This window comes from Olea europaea, chromosome 23 (assembly GCF_002742605.1).
Source record: "Olea europaea var. sylvestris chromosome 23, O_europaea_v1, whole genome shotgun sequence".
NCBI lineage: Eukaryota > Viridiplantae > Streptophyta > Magnoliopsida > Lamiales > Oleaceae > Olea > Olea europaea.
Window position 1 is genome coordinate 3,311,988 of NC_036259.1, and position 18,029 is coordinate 3,330,016.

Genomic DNA, 18,029 nt, shown 5'->3' on the forward strand with positions numbered 1-18,029 from the left:
ACATGATTTTGTTTTATATAATGGTTACCTGTTTCGTGGATTGCAATTATGCATTCCGGATTGTTCACTAAGGCAACAGATTATTAGTAAACTTCATAACGAAGGACATTTTGGGCGAGACAAGACATTGGCATTGGTCTCTTCTGATTATTACTGGCCCAAGTTGAGCAGTGATGTGGCGCATTATGTGGAGTGGTGTTATGTATGTCAGCGGTCTAAAGGGGCTCTTACTAATGCTGGATTGTACACACCATTACCCGTACCTGAAGCTCCTTGGTTTGATGTCAGTATGGATTTTGTCTTGGGCTTACCTCGTACATAGCGGGCGATGGATTCCATTCTTGTTGTGGTTGACAGATTTTCAAAGATGGCTCATTTTGTGGCTTGCCAGAAGACAATGGATGCTATTCGGATTGCTCATCTTTATTTCAGAGAGATTGTGCGTTTACATGGTGTTCCACAGTCAATTACTTCTAATCGTGACACTAAGTTTATAAGTCATTTCTGGAGGAGTGTGTGGGAGAAACTTGGAATGAAATTGAATTTTAGCAGCACATACCATCCCCAAACAAATGGTCAGACTGAGGTGGTGAATCGGAGTTTGGGAAATCTTTTGAGAAGTTTAGCCGGGACTAAACCGAAGCAGTGGGATTTGGCATTACCTCAAGCAGAGTTTGCTTATAACCGGTTGAGGAATAGAACCACCGGACTGAGTCCTTTTGAAATTGTCTATGGTCGAAACCCATCCGGAGTACTTGATTTGGCTCCAATTCCACATGTGGGTCACTTCAATAACAAAGCTGATGAGGTGGCTGAACATCTTCGAGGTATCCATGAGCAGGTGAAGCTGTCCATACAGGATAGTAATACTAAGTACAAAGTTCAAGCAGATAGTCATCAACGCCAGGTGTTGTTTGATGTTGGTGATTTTGTTTGGGCAGTATTAACTCATGATCGTTTTTCAGCTGGGGAATACAATAAGCTAAAGGAGCGGAAGATTGGACCTTGTGAAGTGCTGCAGAAGATCAATGATAATGCTTACAGATTGCGCCTCCCGAGCCAGTTGAAGACCTCTGACTTCTTCAATGTAAAACACCTAAGCCCTTGTTTTATGGAGTCCGATGAAGTTACTGTGAACTCAAGGGCGAGTTCCTTCCAACCCGGGGCGACTGATGCAGGAGGATCCGAGTCGAGCGATGCTGATTTCTCAGATAGCACGATGATGGCGCTGAGATACCATGAGATGACGGATCGGCATAAAGATGGAAAGTGAATCACCATTATTTCTTTAATTGGGGGAATTTGACGCGTTTTTGGCAATTTGGCCATAACTTTGGCTATGGTTATCGGAATCGCTATTATGACCCCAATCCAGAAAGCTCTCTTCGGCGCGCACGTCATGGCCACCCAGCTATGCTCAATGGATGTCAATTTCAAGCCCAAAATCCACTATTTTCCTTTCCAAGATTCAATTTTAAGTTATTTTTTTACTATTTATGGTAATATTTCGTTTCCTTTTTTCTATATGTTAGAAAACTCGAATTGAACCAAATTTTTGGCAACTTACTTCTTTTACTTAATATTTTATTTTGGTATAATTTTGGGATTTTGCCATTTTTGGTAATTTTCCCATAATTTCGTATTTCGCAGCTATTTAACCCGGCTTGTGGGTTAGTTTTCAGCATTCTACATTATTAATAATATTGAGTTGAATTCAGAGTTTTTTCTCTGGTTTTTTGGACGTTTTCTGTCGTTCTTTTCTTGCGAATCTTCTGTTACAACAAGCCAATAGGATAATTACTATCCTACCTGGCGTCAACAAGCTTCAGAATTGCAGACATCAATGATGGAGATTATGGAAGCTACCGATTTAGAGAAGCAGAAACTTAACAATACACGTATAGAAGCACTTGTGAGACTGTCAAAACTTGCGGTGGGTTTATAATTTCATTAAAATAGATTTAAGCTTTAGCTCTATAGTTGATTGATATCTTATCAGATTTTACTTATTATCTTTTAATTTTTATTGTTGTTGATATCGTTCTCAGCATGTTTATTCATTGCATTTTATGCACTGCAGACTGCGAATGCCGACCTTGCAAGGTCTCTTGCTGTTGCACAGAAAAACCTTGAAATAGAGGTACTTGGAAACCTCTTTAGTTGGTTATTGTGTTGCATTTTTCATTTGCTCCCCCTCCCCACCCCACCCCACCCCACCCTTTTGGTTTGTTGACCCTTTTTTTTTTCCCCTTCTCCAGTGAATGGTAAATGATGCATGAATACCTTGAGAAAACTCAAGACATTATGTTGCAAAAGCCAACTTTTTGGTATTAGTATTTGGCAGGCAGAATTGAAACTTAATATTTCTATATATTGTTTTACTTATTCATGTTTTCAGTGCAAAATTGAAGGAGAGGGAATTGTCATGAGAAAACTTAATTTGACATACTATCATCTATTGCATTTACAGGAGGTGCGGCACCAATGTGGTGGTCGTAATTTCCTTGGTTATTTGTAAAGTTAGCAAATTGAAGGAGGACCTCGATCTCTTTGGACTATGTTTCTTTTTACAATCATGTTTTAGGTTTTTGGTCAGTAGTTAATTATCAATAAACCAGTAATTATCAGCACATTAGGAAGTTAGTGATAGATCTTCAATTAGGCTTCAAAATTGACCTTGTGAAATGCTTGAATTGAAATTGTACAGTGACTTCTTTATGCTAGCATGATAGCAAATAGATTGACTCATGATTTTGTGCATGGATGGACCAGGTTGATCTTATCACTGAACTTCATCAAAAGATTTAAGTCGAAAGAAGGAACACTTTAAGGTGTGCTTTCTGTATGTTAATTGGATAGGGGAGTAACTTTAGTTCCAATCCCTCTCTTTTCAGTTTTTGCAGTATGTGTGCTTTGTATCTGTGCCAGAATGACTTGTCTAAATGTAGCTCATGGTGTTAACCTAGAGGCCTGTCGCTCTAAATAATATTGAGAATTGCACATCAAATCTTGCTTCATGGGGCAGAGACCATTTGATTTTCTTTTTCCAAATTTCCTGCACTACATATTTACTGCCTTGAAGTTTAATTTTGAACTTCAGGTCATATTTCATAATTGTATTTAATTATTAAATACTCGGTACGCATTTGCAGAATACTCTGGTTAATGCTTAAAATAAATAAAAAGTAATTTTTTACTTGTAAACAAGATTGAATAAATTACTTTTCCTTACAATTAAGTGAAAAACAGTTACTTATTGTGAAAAAAATTCTTACATTAGTGTCACATGAAGCAAGTTCCAATGATGATCAATAAAAGAAATACTTATTTACTTGCACGTATCTTTTATGCTTAGCCAAGCGTGCTATAAGAGAGTAAAACATTGAACCGGGAGTATGTATGAATTATGCTGTCGAAAATTACATTAAACAGAATTTAACAACTGAGTTTATTGTTGGTACTTACACATATCTTTTATGCTTAGCCAAGCATGCTATAAGAGAGTAAAACATTGAACCGAGTTTATGTATGAATTTTGCTATTGAGTTTATTGGTTGAACAAACAACTCTTGTTCTTTTATCAGGTTGAGGCACTATCCTCAAAAAAGGCAATGCTGCTATTCAGAATCAAGGTAAGTTTCTGTATTAGCAATCAAAGCAATGAAATGATGCCAAATACTACTCTGAATTGTCACCAAGTGTCCAAACGTTTTATTTTTCTGAATTTTTTGGTTTAAATGTCTTAGGCAGTTTCAAGGTTACTGGATGAGAACAAGTTGATTGTGGAATTAGCTGATTTTCCCGGTACCTCTTCAAAAGTTGATCTAGAATCCAGTGTATGGGAACCCTATAATTCGAAGTTCAGGCCTTTAGTAGTTAAAAAGAAAACTCGATCCAGCCAGCAACATTTGGGATCATTGATTCGACAGTTGGACTCAATTTTTTCTACTAGTGTCATCTTTCTAAGAAGGAATTCGACTGCTGGGATTTGGTCTGTCGCCTACTTTGTATGCTTTTATCAAATGGGTGTTATACATTCTAACGCCTCATTCTCCTTTCTCCAATGATGCTAGGTCTGGTGCTGTTGTTTCCTTGGAGAATATAAACAACACTGGAGGTGTCTAATTTACTTTTTGGGTTATAAATTTATTTTACATTTTTTAAAAGTGTTTTTTGTGATTCGTATAGAAACGTGGCTATGGTTGAGAAAAGTATTTCTCATTTTACATGTTATATTAGTTGTAGGTTCTACGTTCTAGTATTGTACGTATAGAGATAGATCTAGCAATTAACTGAACAAAGTGGTGAAAGAGGGTTCATGTAATCGACTGACAATTCTATTGTATTGTACACACAAAAGATGCTTCAATATATGCTACATATTAATCTTTCTAGGGTGCACAAAAAGTAAATTTGGGGTTTTTTTGGGTATGTTAGATACTTATAGGTCATATTGCAAAATCCTGATACATTGTACATTTATGCAAATATGCATCCGATGCTCCATATATCAATGGCAGGTGTATACTGCAAACGAAATTTTGTTTAGAACCATTATACATTGTTTTCAAGGGTTAAATCCATCAATGGCCATACAACTTTATATTTAGTATTACCATGATCACTTAATTTAATTTAATTTAATTTTATCACAGCCATCCAACTTTAAATTTAGTGTCACCATGACCATCTAATTTGATTTTATTTCACTAAGGTCATACAATTTCATAAAACGTCTCATCATCATCATCATCCAATTTTATATAACGTTTCACTCAACCAACTTTTTTTTTAATACCTTTTCACTAACTAATTTTAAAAGGGCTAAAACAATACTTTTACGTTATATATAAAATAAAGTTAAAAAATAATAATAAAATTTTATTTTAAAAATATAATAAAATAAAAACTAATTTTAAAAAATTTACTTAAAAAATGAAATATTTATTTTATAAAAATGTTTAAAAAAATAAAATAAAAATATTTTTAGAAAAAAATGTTGTTATTCTATTTTTTAATAAACTTTTTATTTTATAAATTTTTATTTTATATATAATGCAAAATTATTGTTCCACCCCTTTTGAAATGAGTGAAAAGAAGTTGTGTGGTCATTGATGGATTTAAATTAGAGAATCTAATCAAAATTGCCTAGAAATAGAATTGGTGTTATTTCCACTTATTTTATGCACAATTTGAAGTGTCCAACTAGTTATAAATCTAGCCCCATTTGGTCGCCATTATTCGAGATTATAATTTTTTGAATAGTATTTTTTGAAGAATGTGTGGTTAAAAAAAGATAAACAATTTTGGAATTATTTAGGACAATTTTGGATTTACGTGTAATATTATTTTATTTGAAAATGTGTGATTAATAAGAATGGAGAGAAAATGGATTATAATGGGAGCCAAACGGAAGCCTAGTAACATATAAAATAACAAATGAAAGAAGGGGAAAAAATATCATATTCTAGGACTTAAGCTTAGGCTAATTCAATTTTAAGAAAACAAGTTTACCTTTTCAAAGATAATTAAATTGTATTAATTAAATAATTAATTGTATATAAAATAATTTCAATCTCTTTCCAGTCTAGGCCACAATCACTGCCATTCACCTTCCTTACCAATCCTTTCCACAATCATCGACATCCACTCTCACAATTGCCGACATCTAAATAACTTTGTCAAAAAAATTTTAAAAAAAAAGAAGAAGAGAGAGAGAGAGAGAGAGAGAACTTTACTATTAGCATAACTTAGAACTTGTTATCTCATTGCCAATATTGCTAAGGTTACGTTAGTGATTTTCTTTGCCAGTCTAACATGCGACTAGAGTATAAATCTTTCAGGGCCATACATCATATAGATAAGAGAGAGGTAAACAAGCGTTGTATAAAGGAAAAGAAAGTATTGGGACATTTATCAGCTTACTTCAGAGAAAAAAGATCCACATGACTCACGTGCACGATACCAACGAGTAGCAACATAGTCCTTCGAAAAATAAATTAAGAAAATGAAAATTAAAGGTTAGAAAGTGAAGTAGATGACACTCAAAAAGTGATAGCGACGGCCATATATGAAAAGCTTAATAGAGTTCATTACAGTCCAAAAAATAGCGGACGGGGCATCATTAAATGACAAACGTGCAAGACCAAAATCACAAATCTTTAACTTACAATCAGCATCAGCAAGAATATTTTTTGGCCTCAAATCTCGGTGGAATACATTTGCTGCATAAAAATAGAAATAACAACAATAATGAGAATAAATTCCTCACATAAGCAAGGAAGGAAGAATGTGAAGGGGGAAGTTTCATATTGCAGAATGTCAAACCTGTGTGAATGATTTTTTTTTTTTTTTTTTAATTGTGGGTATCCGGGCAGCTTACGCGCATGGGACCCTGAAATTTACAATTGGATACTCACCTCAGTGGTCCTGAAACTTGTGTGAATGTATTTTAAGCCACGGAGGAGCTGATACGGGGAAATCTGATCATGTTCAACTGTCAGATTATCATTAGCCTTAATCACTTGGTGAAGGTCAGATTCCATCAATTCAAAAACAACATAGATATCTCTAAATTCTCTATGAGAAGGAGGGAGCATTATATGATTTATTTCAACAATATCGGGATGGCGAAGCAGCCGAAGAAGCTTGATTTCTCTAAGAATTCGTGTAGAGACATGTTCAAAAACGTCATTGATCTTCTTGATTGCAACGTTTTCTCCAGTATGGGTATCAATTGCAGGACCCACCACACCATAACTACCTTTCCCTATTTCTTCTTGAACCTGATATCGACTCGCCTCCCCATACTCCGTGAAGAATTCTGTTTCCTGTACATTCTGGATAAATAAGTACCAAATTAGAATCTGTTGAGTGCTTAAACAGTTACATGAATGTATCCCTTTTCGAGATAATAGGCATTGCTCAAAATTTTCCGATTTAGATGTCACAAAGTAATCAGAAATTCAGATTTACTTCCTCCCACAAATCTTTCTCCTTGGTTGCTCTCGCAGCCAATTACCAAACTAAAGGGGGGGGGGGGGGGGGGGGGGGGGGGGGGGGGGGGGGGGGGGGGATCACCAAAATCACAATGATTCAAAATACAAAATATTCAATAGGATATAAATTAAAATAGACTGAGTTATAATTCAAAAAATAAAAAATGCAAAAAAACCAAAGACCTTCATAATTCTGGGAAACACATTGGGCAAAGAGTTTAACATCTAAAAGAAACAAAAATTCAAATCTACACTAAATTCAAATCGGAAGTTTTGGTGCATTGGCAAGGTTATCATAAAAAAATACTAAAACAAATTTTCTCAAATAATCACGGAAGACTTCACTCATAAGAGCTTGAAATGTTGATGGTGCATTAGTCAAACCGAAGGGCATTACCAGGAATTCGTAGTGTCCTTGATGAGTTCTAAATGCTGTTTTTTCCACATCTTCCGGGCTCATTCGAACTTGGTGATACCTAGATCGCAGGTCGAGCTTGGAAAATACCTGTGCACCATGTAGTTCATCTAAGATCTCATCAATTATAGGAATTGGGTACTTATCCTTAATGGTAAGCTGATTCAAAGCCCGATAATCTACACACATCCTCCATGAGCCATCATGTTTCTTTACCAATATGACTAGGAAAGAATAGGGGTTGTTGTTGTGTCGGATTATACCCATGGAAAGCATTTCCTTAACCATTCTCTCAATTTCAGCTTTCTGAAAGTAAGGATAACGATATGGCTTTCCTGAAAATGGGCCCCACCCATGCTGTATTGGTATTTTGTGGTCACATGCTCGCTCGGGAGGTAACCCTGTTAGTTATTCAGCAAGTACTTTACTAATTTTTTGCAAAATCGACTTCACTTGTGGATGGAGTTCTTGCTGGACTTCACCTTTCTTTTCCTTAAGTAGGAGTTCAAGTAAAATTCCTTTCATCGGTGTTAGCTTGTAAATTTCATGACCATCAGCCACCATGTCCTCAGTGCTTTTCAATCCATGGAGGTGAAAAATCTTACCATACAATTCAAGCTTCATTAACAATTTAGAGAAATTCCATTCAATTTTCCCAAGTGTGCAGAGCCATTGTGCTCCCAAAACAACATCACAACCTTCCAATGGTAGTAAATAAAAATAAGCTTGAATAGGATGGCCTTGCAAAATCAATTGAACATTTTTACACTTCCCTGGGCAAGATAATTTTTCTCCAGAAGCCAACATTACCTTCAAGTTGTCATATGAGTTTGATTGGAAGCCTACCTTCACTGCTAGCTGTTCATTGATGAAGTTATGAGTGCTTCTTGAATCGATCAACACAGTAGCTTCTTTGTAAGTAAGATAACCTCTAACTCTCATTGTTTTAGGATTTCGAAGTCCAGCAATCGCATAGAGGGAAATTTCTGGCATATCTGAAACTTGCTCCTCAGATGGTTCATCTTCTTCCATCTCCACATCATCATCACTGTCCCTTAATGTAGCTTGGATAAAGAACAACTTCTTACACACATGTCCTGGGCCAAACTTTTTATTGTATTTGAAACACAAGCCTCTGCGCCTCCTCTCATTTATTTCCTTTGTGGTCATTCTCTTAATAGGAGCTGGTCCTAAACTTTGGATGCGCCGTGCTGGAGTTGTGCGAAGAGCAGGTTGCATGTTCTTGCGTTGGTTAAAATCTCTAGCTTTGAATAGCCTTGCTAACCCTATAGCTAAGGACAGAGACCTTGGCTTGTTAGCTCTAACATCAGTTCTGACGGGTTCTTGAAGGCCTCCTACGAAACAACTGACTTGTCGAGATTGCTCCATTGGTCCAGCCTTAGCCAACAATTTCTCAAATTTATCCTGGTAGTCTTGTACTAAACTTGTTTGTTGTAAATGAGTTAGTTCAGCAAAGAAATCCAAAAACTGATTTGGCCCATACCTTGCATTTAATCCGTTGCTGAATTCTTCCCAAGTGGCAGTGCCCAGCTCTTGTTTCATCAATTGGTACAATAGATGTGCATCGCCATCCAAATGAAATGAAGCTAATGCAACTCGATCTTGAACAGGGATTCCATATAGTTGAAATAATTGGTCTGCCATATCGAGGAAAATTAATCTTTACCGTTTTTGAAACATAAGATCCTGATATTGAACCCTCAGAAGCATTTACAAGAACACCTGGTGTACTATGGGCTACTGTTGAGTCTTCCATCCTGCCTGGAGTTTGCATTCTAGTAGTAGCGTTTCCAACAAGCTCACTAGTCTGAATGGCAATTTGTTCCACCCAATCATCGAGTTTACTGACTGTTTCAGACAATTTACGCAGGACCTCCTCCTGACCTGTCATCATCCCTACAACCACCTCCAATTGTTCCAACCTGTGTTCCATTCCCAGGCTCTGATACCACTGTGCTACAGCCTTGCTAGTAGAAGTAGTTTTTCCTCTACCTATTTTGGGACTAAAAGAAAAAACATAGATTTTTCTAGCTTGTTTGAGGGAGCAAGAACCTCCAATTTTTTATGTAAATCAAAAGTGTAGCAGAAAAGGATTTTTATCTTTATTTCATTCCAGAATAAATAGTAGAAAAATTCAACAAATTCCCACAAAAATAGGGATAAAGACCAACGTTCACAAGTTGGTTTTAACTACTCAACAACTATGCGAGACTTATTCAAGGAACTAAACATAAAAATGGAAAATTATTAACTTCAGGACATAAAACTCCTATCACTCTTATCCTTTTTTCTCTCTCTCTCTCATAATTTATTTCTCCACTAAAAATTTTAAAATCAGCTAACTTTTTATATGTATATTTCAATAGAGATAAAAACTCTCTCATTTTTCATCTGCTTCAACCTAAAAGTTTCAGAACTTTATCGAACACTAAACAATGAAATATTTTTTTATATAAATAACTTCGAATTGGTAAGTATATTTGCGTATGTTTACTTTAGTTTTCGTTAAATTAGTATACATTTTAATCGATAAATTTTCTTTCGACATAGATTAAAATGTTTTTAACAGATCTATAATTTTTTAAGTATGAATAAGAAAAAATTCATCTGCATCTAAATTCTTTCGGGCGAAATCCATGAAAACGTTTTTGAACAGACTTAACAGTCTCCAAACAACCAGAAGGATGTTAAAATAGCTGGCGATTATCGCCAGCTATTTAATAGTTAGTAGTTATAGCGGTCTATTTACCCCGTTGTTTGCCTGTTTTAGTACAGTTGCCCCAAATTAATCGATTTTCCTACTAATTTTCCTGATAATTAAAAATTCTATTTCGTCATGCAAATATGATTGTAATTCCGGTTTGTTATTTTGGTGATTTTGAATTGGATGAAAAAAGATTGATGGGTAAGGAAATTGACGAGTTATAATTAAATTGTGGTGGCTGAGGAGGAGGCTACCAAACAAAGGCCTGCTCGAGTGCAAGAGAAGTCTCCCAGCTTCCTTGTCGGAAGGGAGGAGCCTTTGGCTCCAGCTTTGGTAAAGGCCCTGCCACCTGAGATCCGAGGCACTACTGAAAGTTTTAATAAATTCTGGACGGATCGGTGGCAGCTGCACGCCTCCTCCTGTGATGCCACGGGCTTGACAAGGGCTCTTGTGAGTCAAAGTGTTAGGACTTTTGGCCTCGCACTGGAATGCAGGGAGGCCCTCATTGACTTCCAGACGAGGACCACTGCCTCAGAGAGGAAGACACCTCCTTTGCAGAGGAGCTGAAGGCAGCTAGGGCCCAAAAACTTGAAGAATCGGCCAAGTTGGAGTCTGGCTTGGCTCAGATAGAGGCATTGAAGAGGGAGGTACATATGTCCCAGTGTGAGGTTGCCTCATTGACTAAAAAGGTGGAGGTTTCCAATGATCACCAGAAGGTGACCGCCGAAGCCTTGGAAAAGGCAAACTTGGCATTGGCATCATCCCAAGAGGCGTACCAGTTCTTGGAAGGCCAAATTAAATGGTATGTGGATGATGCCACAAGGCAAGGGAGGAGGTCCAAGAGGCAAAAGAAGAGGCGGTGAAGGACTATATTGCCAACTTTCATAACACCGAGGAGTACAAGAGCTTCAATATTTACTGGAAGAACTTTGCTTATGCCGAGGTAAAGGAGCGAGCTGAGGAGTTGTATCCCAATTAGGACCTGTCACAACTCAGGTCGGAGTTTGTGGACGAAGTGCCTCAAACCCCAGCTGATGAAGAGGTGGGAGATGAAGTAGCAGAGGTAGAAGAAGTAAACTTTGATGCTCAAGCTGCGGAAGTCCCAACTATTGAAGCACCTCCATCATATTCTCAGGCCTAGAATAGTTTTCTTTTCAGTTATTCTTGATGTACTGGCCTCAGGCCCCCCTTTTATAATCTCAATTGAAAATCAATATAATATGTTTTTCATTCAATGTTGTTTCTTTCTCTCAAGTGTATTGGCCTCGTTAAGTAATTGAACGTAATGTTGATTGAAGAACTAAATAACTTTAATTGGGTATCCAAACTCCAATCACTTGAACAAATAAATTGTATGCAAGCCTCATGAGTTATGACCAATATAGGACTTAAGCAAATGAATTGTACTTAAGCTTAATAACTGTAACCTAAAGGGATCCTAAGAATGGACCGTGTTGCAGTCGAACCTGAAGTGTATGAGCCTTGGAGATCAAGCAAGGTGGCCCAGAGATGGGACCCTGGCCTCTCTTCCGAGGTGACGACGCTTCCCAACATGGTGGATGGTACAGCCATGTTGAGGCTTCTCCCCTTGGCGTTCAGCCTAGCCAAAGGGAGGCATGTGCATGTGTCTTGGAGTTCAAGCGAAGTGGCCCAGAGATGGGACCCTGGCCTCTCCTCCGAGGTGACGACGCTTCCCAACATGGTGGATGATGCAGCCATGTTGAGGCTTCTCCCCTTGGCGTTCAGCCTCGTCAAAGGGAGGCAAATGCATGTGCCTCAGAGTTCAAGCGTGGTGGCCCAGAGATGAGACACTGGCCTCTCCTCCGAGGTGACGACGCTTCCCAACATGGTGGATGGTGCAGCCATGTTGAGGCTTCTTCCCTTGGCATTCAGCATCGTCAAAGGGAGGCATGTACATGAGCCTCGGAGTTTAAGTGAGGTGGCCCAGAGTTGGACCTTGGCCTCTCTTCCGAGGCGAGGAAGTAATGCAACATGTTAATTTAATCATAGAATTTTATTGAACCATAGAAATGTAACATGAGCTGGGAAAGATCGTCCAACGATGTGGTACATTCATTGGTCATAGATTCTGAGGTGCTCGATGTTCCATGGACAGGGTTGTGCCTTGTCGTTCATGTCTTCAATCCAGTAAGTCCCAGGCCAGATCTCTTCTCTGATTTTATATGGGCTTTCCAAGTTCGGACCCAGGGAATCGGAACCAAGTTCCTTTGAGAAGAGGAAGACTCTCCTTAGGACCAAGTCGTTGATTCGGAATGATCTCTTCTTTACCTTTGAGTTGAAGTACTTCGTCATCTTCCTTTAATGTGTGCCGAGCTTCATCTGGGAGTCATCTCTTCTTTCTTCAATGAAGTCAAGGTCATACCTCCGAAGCTAGTCGTTTGTCATCTCACTAAAATGCAGACGTCTTGGAGACAGGAGTCCGACCTCAATGGGGCTCATCGCCTCAGTACCATATGCCATAAGGAAGGGTGTCTCCTCGGTTGGGGTCCTCGTGGTGGTTCGGATTGTCCAAAGTACTTGTGGCAGCTCATCCACCCAAGCCCCTTTTGACACATCAAGCTTCCTTTTCAGGATGTGTTTGATTGTTGTTGACAGCCTCAACTTGGCCATTTGCTTGTGGGTGGTGAGGCGTGGAGAAATGCTTCTTGATGCTGAGTTCTTCGCATAGTGCTCTGACCTTCTTGTTGTCGAATTGTCTACCATTGTCTGAGACGATTGAGTAGGAAATCTCGAACCGGCATATAATATTCTTCCACAAGAACTTGGAAGTGTTGGCTTCTGTGATTTTTGCCTGTAGTTCAGCCTCAACCCATTTTGTAAAGTAATCAATGGCCACAATTGCAAAGCTTGCATCTCCTCTACCTTCAGGCAGGGACCTATGAGGTCCATACCCCATTTCGAGAAAGTCCAAGGGCTGGAGACCGCGGTAAAATCCTATGACGATTGTCTTTGTACCGAAGAGAATCGTTGGCATTTGTCACACTTTCGTACAAACTCGAAGGCATCCCTTTTCAAGGTAGGCCAGTAGTACCCTTGCCTCAATATCTTTTGTGCCAAAGATAGACCTCCAGAGTGATTTCCGCACACGCCCTCATGGATTTCTCTTAATATGTAAATAACCTCTTCTCCTCCAACGCATCGTAAGAGTGGGGAGGAGAAGCTCCTCTTATAGAGAACATCATCAACCAAGAGGAAGTGGGCTGACCTCATAATTAGCTTGTAGGCCTCATGCTTGTTAGTGGGAAGTATCTGGTCTTTGAGGTATGCTACGATTGGCTACATCTAGGTAGGAGTCCCAGCAACCCACATTACATTGGGGACCTCGGTTGACGGCAGGAGGAGATACTCTAGAGGTACTACTGTGAGTAGTTCTGAATCCTTGCTACTAGTGAGCTTGGAGAGTGCATCCGCATGAGAATTTTCGATGCGAGGAATCAGGGTTAGTTCAAACTTTTCAAAGGATGGGATGAGGTTCATCACCACTTTTAAGTAGGAGGCCATCGTTTTGTCCTTGACTGAGAAGTTACCATTTACTTGGCTAACAATTAGCTGGGAGTCACTGTTGATGAGTAGTCTCTTTGCTTTCATTTCCTTGGCCAGCCTGAGGCCTGCGAGAAGTGCCTCATATTTTGCTACGTTGTTGGTGGCTTTAAACCCGAACCTCACCCCTGAGTTCAGTTTGTGACCTTCAGGGCTTATGAGGACAACTTTAGCATTTAAGCCGGCATTCCCAGCCGACCTATCGACGAATAAGTTCCACGTAGGGGGCTCGACGTGTTCCATGATTTCATCTACCTCGGGTAAATTGGCAAATTTTACCACAAAGTCAACCAAGACTTGACCCTTGATGGCTGCCCTAGCCTTGAACATGAGGTCAAATTCACTTAGCTCCACTGCCTACTTCAATAATCTTCCTGAGGCATCAGGCTTTTGGAGTACCTGCCTTAGGGGAAAGCTTGTTAGCACATGGATGGTATGAGCTTGGAAGTAGGGTCTCAATTTCCTGGAGGCCGTGATCAAGGCCAAAGCGAGCTTCTCCATATCGGGGTAATGAATTTTCGACGATAAGAGTGCTTTACTTGTATAGTAAACGAGGAGTTGGGTGGTCCCCTCTTCTTGGGTTAGAACCGAACTGATGGCCTCATTGGAGACGGCCAAATATAGCTGTAGGATCTCACTGGGCTTCGATTTGGAAAGGAGGGGACCTGCCCCAGGTGCCTTTTCAGGCCTCTTCACATTTCTCGTTCCATTGGAAATTTTTCCCAGCTTTCATCACTTTGAAAAATGGAAGGCATTTGTCTGTAGCTTTGGAGACGAAGTGGCTAAGTACGGCCACTCGTCCAGTCAAACTTTGCACCTCTTTTGGCTTTTGGGGGGACCTCATCTTGTGTAGGGCCTCAATCTTCTTAGGGTTGGCTTTAATTCCACATTGATTGACCATGTAACCTAAGAATTTACTGGAGGCCACTCCGAAGGCGCACTTGAGGAGGTTGAACCTCATCCTATATCTTCTCAAGATTTAGAAGGTGTTGTTGAGGTGCGTTATGTGGTCCTTAGCCTCCAAACTCTTTACCAACATGTCATCCACATATACCTCAATTGTCTTGCCGATGAGGTCCATAAACATTTTGTTGACAAGCCTTTGGTAAGTTGCTCCGGCATTTTTCAATCCGAAAGGCATCATCCTATAACAATAAAGGCCTCGGTCTGTGATGAAAGAGGTGTGCTCCTCATCGGCCGGGTGCATGGGTATTTGGTTGTAGCCAGAGTATGCGTCCATAAAGCTCAACCACTCGTGTCCAGCCATGGAGTCTACTAGTTGTTCAATCCTTGGGAGTTAAAAGCTGTCTTTCGGGCAAGCTCTGTTGAGGTTGGTGAAATCGATGCACACCATCCACTTGCCATTGTGTTTCTTCACTAAAACCGGGTTGGAGACCTACCTAGGATAGGTAGCCTCCCGAATAAAGATGTTTTAGATGAGCTTCTGAACCTCTTCCTTCAGAGCCTCGTACCTCTCAGGATTGAGGGCTCTCCTTTTTTGTCTGTGCAAGGCAACCTTAGGATCGACTTTCAAGTGGTGGCAACTGACTTTGGGGTTTATGCCTACCATGTTCTCATGCCTCCAAGCAAAGATATCAAGGTTCCTACTTAGGAAATCCTTAATCTTTTCCTTCAAGATGTTGGATAAGCCATTGGCTACTTTCAGCACCTTGGATGGGTTTGGGGTCTACCGAGAAGCTCTCAAGTTCCTCAATTGGGGATGCTTGGGGGGTTCGTGTTCAGTTATGCGGGGATCGATCTCATCAATGATCGATACCTCCGGATTGGGTGGTGCATCAATCATATCGATATCTTCTGGTTCAGTGGGAGCATCGCCTGGGACATCAGCCATGACTATATCGGCTATGATTACATGGACGTCCCGGGGCTCTACCTTTTTGATGGAGTTTAGATAACACTCTCTCGATCCTCTTTGGTCGCCTCTCACCGTTGCCACCCCATTTTTCGTCGGGAATTTCATGCAAAGGTGGTGGATGGAAGTGACTGCTCCCAATTCCTTTAGGGCTAGCCTCCCTAATACTCCGTGGTAGGCCGATCTACTGTCGACAATGAGGAACTCCATGAAGTTCATCGTAGTTTGGGGAGACTCTCCCATCTCCACTGCAAGTGTTATCTTTCCCCTTGGAGTGATGCTATCTCTGGTGAATCCGTACAAAGGAGTTGTGGTAGGTGTCAACTGATGATCCAATATCATCTTGTCAAAGGCGGATTCGAATAGAATGTTGACAGAGCTACCGTTGTCAACTAACATTCGCTTGAGCCCATTTTGAGCTATGACGACTCTCACAACAAGTGCATCGTAGTGGGGGTAGTGAACTCCTTCGACGTCTTCCTAGGTGAAGACAATGGGTGGAACTTGGATCCTCCGAGAGTTGCTATCCACAATATAGCTTGCCAAGGAACTAAACATAAAAATGGAAAATTATTAACTTTAGGACATAAAACTCCTATCACTCTTATCCTTTTCTCCCTCTCTCTCTCATAATTTATTTCTCCACTAAAAATTTTAAAATCAGCTAACTTTTTATATGTATATTTCAATAGAGATAAAAACTCTCTCATTTTTCATCTGCTTCAACCTCAAAGTTTCAGAACTTTATCGAACACTAAACAATGAAATATTTTTTTATATAAATAACTTCGAATTGGTAAGTATATTTGCGTATGTTTAATTTAGTTTTCGTTAAATTAGTATACATTTTAATCGATAAATTTTCTTTCGACATAGATTAACATGTTTTTAACAGATCTATAATTTTTTAAGTATGAATAAGAAAAAATTCATTTGCATCTACATTCTTTCGGACGAAATCCATGAAAACGTTTTTGAACAGACTTAACAGTCTCCAAACAACCAGAAGGATGTTAAAATAGCCGGCGATTATCGCCAGCTATTTAATAGTCAGTAGTTATAGCGGTCTATTTACCCCGTTGTTTGCCTGTTTTAGTACTGTTGCCCCAGATTAATCGATTTTCCTACTAATTTTCCTTATAATTAAAAATTCTATTTCATCATGCAAATATGATTGTAATTCCGGTTTGTTATTTTGGTGATTTTGAATTGGATGAAAAAAGATTGATGGGTAAGGAAATTGACGAGTTATAAACGTAGCAGTATTCTAATTTCCATAACATCGAGTACATCATATGCAGGAATGTACTATGACCTACAAAATAATTTGAACGTCGATCCCTCTTCATACGATATGGAATTGATATTTCAATTCAACAAGCATTTATTCATTCTAATTCCACTTATGAAGATTGCTTTTAATATTGAAGTAAATTATCTATCTGAATTGAACAAATGCACACGATTCCTCTTTGCGTGACTTTAGTAAGGAAGAATGATGCCGATGGTGAAGACGAAGATTCGAATGGAAGGGATCACAATGCCAATAATTTTTGTGACGCAATGGAGATAGCTCGTAAAGATGATGTAGATATTCCAAAGAAAGTTGTTCCTCATCGTGATCTCATTGTTACGCATAGAATTTCCTTAGTAGTTTATAACAACGTGAATGAAAATAAATTTAAAAATAAGAATTTGATTGTTTTATCCTATTAGAGACATGACCGTCTTCTAACTCCTTGTGTGAGGTCCCGATGATGATGATTTTATGTTGAGCAATTATTTGAAACAAGAAAGATTTGCAAGAAATTGTGCACCAAATTGCACTAAAATATAACATTGAGTTCAAAGTGAAAAATCAAAAACAAGTCATTGTTGACGATAGTTTACGTTGACAGTTGTCGTTGGCATTTGCAAGCAACGAAGATGGGCATAAATAAGTTACTTGTAGTTTGAAAATATACACACGAACATACTTGAGAAGTGAGAATTTCGTCGAAATGATCACAAACAAGCCTCGAGCAGATAATGCACAAGTTATGAGACCCACGACTATCTATAAACCTCAAACATTATTAACGATGTTCTTCGAGAGTACGGAGTGGTCTTAAGTTACCAGAAAACCTGAAAGGCCAAAGAATGCATGTTCGAGGATTTATTGGGCTTGATCGAGAAGAGCTATGCTAAATTGACCCAAACTTTGTCCGGTAAGACACCACATATTGTACTATGTGTTAAGCAGTACCCTTTTTTAGGTATGAGACTCAGGTATTGCCATAACTTGGAAACAACTAATCCTGCTTCGACATTTTTTTAGATGGAAGGCGATATTGCTTTTAAGTTTTTTCATAGCTTTTGGATAATGCATTAGGGGTTTTCAATCGACCAACATGTCCAACAACTATATCTTTACAGATAATCGCAAAGGCAACTATATAGGTGTGTGGACAACTTCTC

General features: G+C 39.0%; 3 protein-coding genes across 3 annotated transcripts; 1 reads left to right on the forward strand and 2 right to left on the reverse strand.

Annotated features, from left to right (window-relative positions):
- The first annotated feature begins 1,399 nt into the window (after nucleotides 1-1,399).
- LOC111371927 (golgin candidate 2-like) lies at nucleotides 1,400-4,125 on the forward strand. Its single transcript, XM_022994076.1, has 8 exons — nucleotides 1,400-1,426; nucleotides 1,793-1,933; nucleotides 2,081-2,140; nucleotides 2,399-2,514; nucleotides 2,585-2,591; nucleotides 3,585-3,632; nucleotides 3,747-3,991; nucleotides 4,074-4,125. Exons 1-8 carry the CDS (start codon nucleotides 1,400-1,402, stop codon nucleotides 4,123-4,125), a joined length of 696 nt encoding a protein of 231 aa, XP_022849844.1.
- Nucleotides 4,126-4,479: 354 nt separating this feature from the next.
- On the reverse strand, nucleotides 4,480-7,724 carry LOC111371928 (mitogen-activated protein kinase 9-like). Its single transcript, XM_022994077.1, has 5 exons — nucleotides 7,396-7,724; nucleotides 6,416-6,839; nucleotides 6,097-6,224; nucleotides 5,926-5,985; nucleotides 4,480-4,527 (listed from the first exon to the last, which is right to left on the reverse strand). The coding sequence occupies exons 1-5, from the start codon at nucleotides 7,699-7,701 to the stop codon at nucleotides 4,480-4,482; spliced, it is 966 nt and encodes a 321-aa protein (XP_022849845.1). The 5' UTR covers nucleotides 7,702-7,724.
- Nucleotides 7,725-13,441: 5,717 nt separating this feature from the next.
- Nucleotides 13,442-14,840, reverse strand: LOC111371929 (uncharacterized protein Mb2253c-like). Its single transcript, XM_022994078.1, has 2 exons — nucleotides 14,754-14,840; nucleotides 13,442-14,020 (listed from the first exon to the last, which is right to left on the reverse strand). Exons 1-2 carry the CDS (start codon nucleotides 14,838-14,840, stop codon nucleotides 13,442-13,444), a joined length of 666 nt encoding a protein of 221 aa, XP_022849846.1.
- Between the last annotated feature and the right edge of the window lie 3,189 nt (nucleotides 14,841-18,029).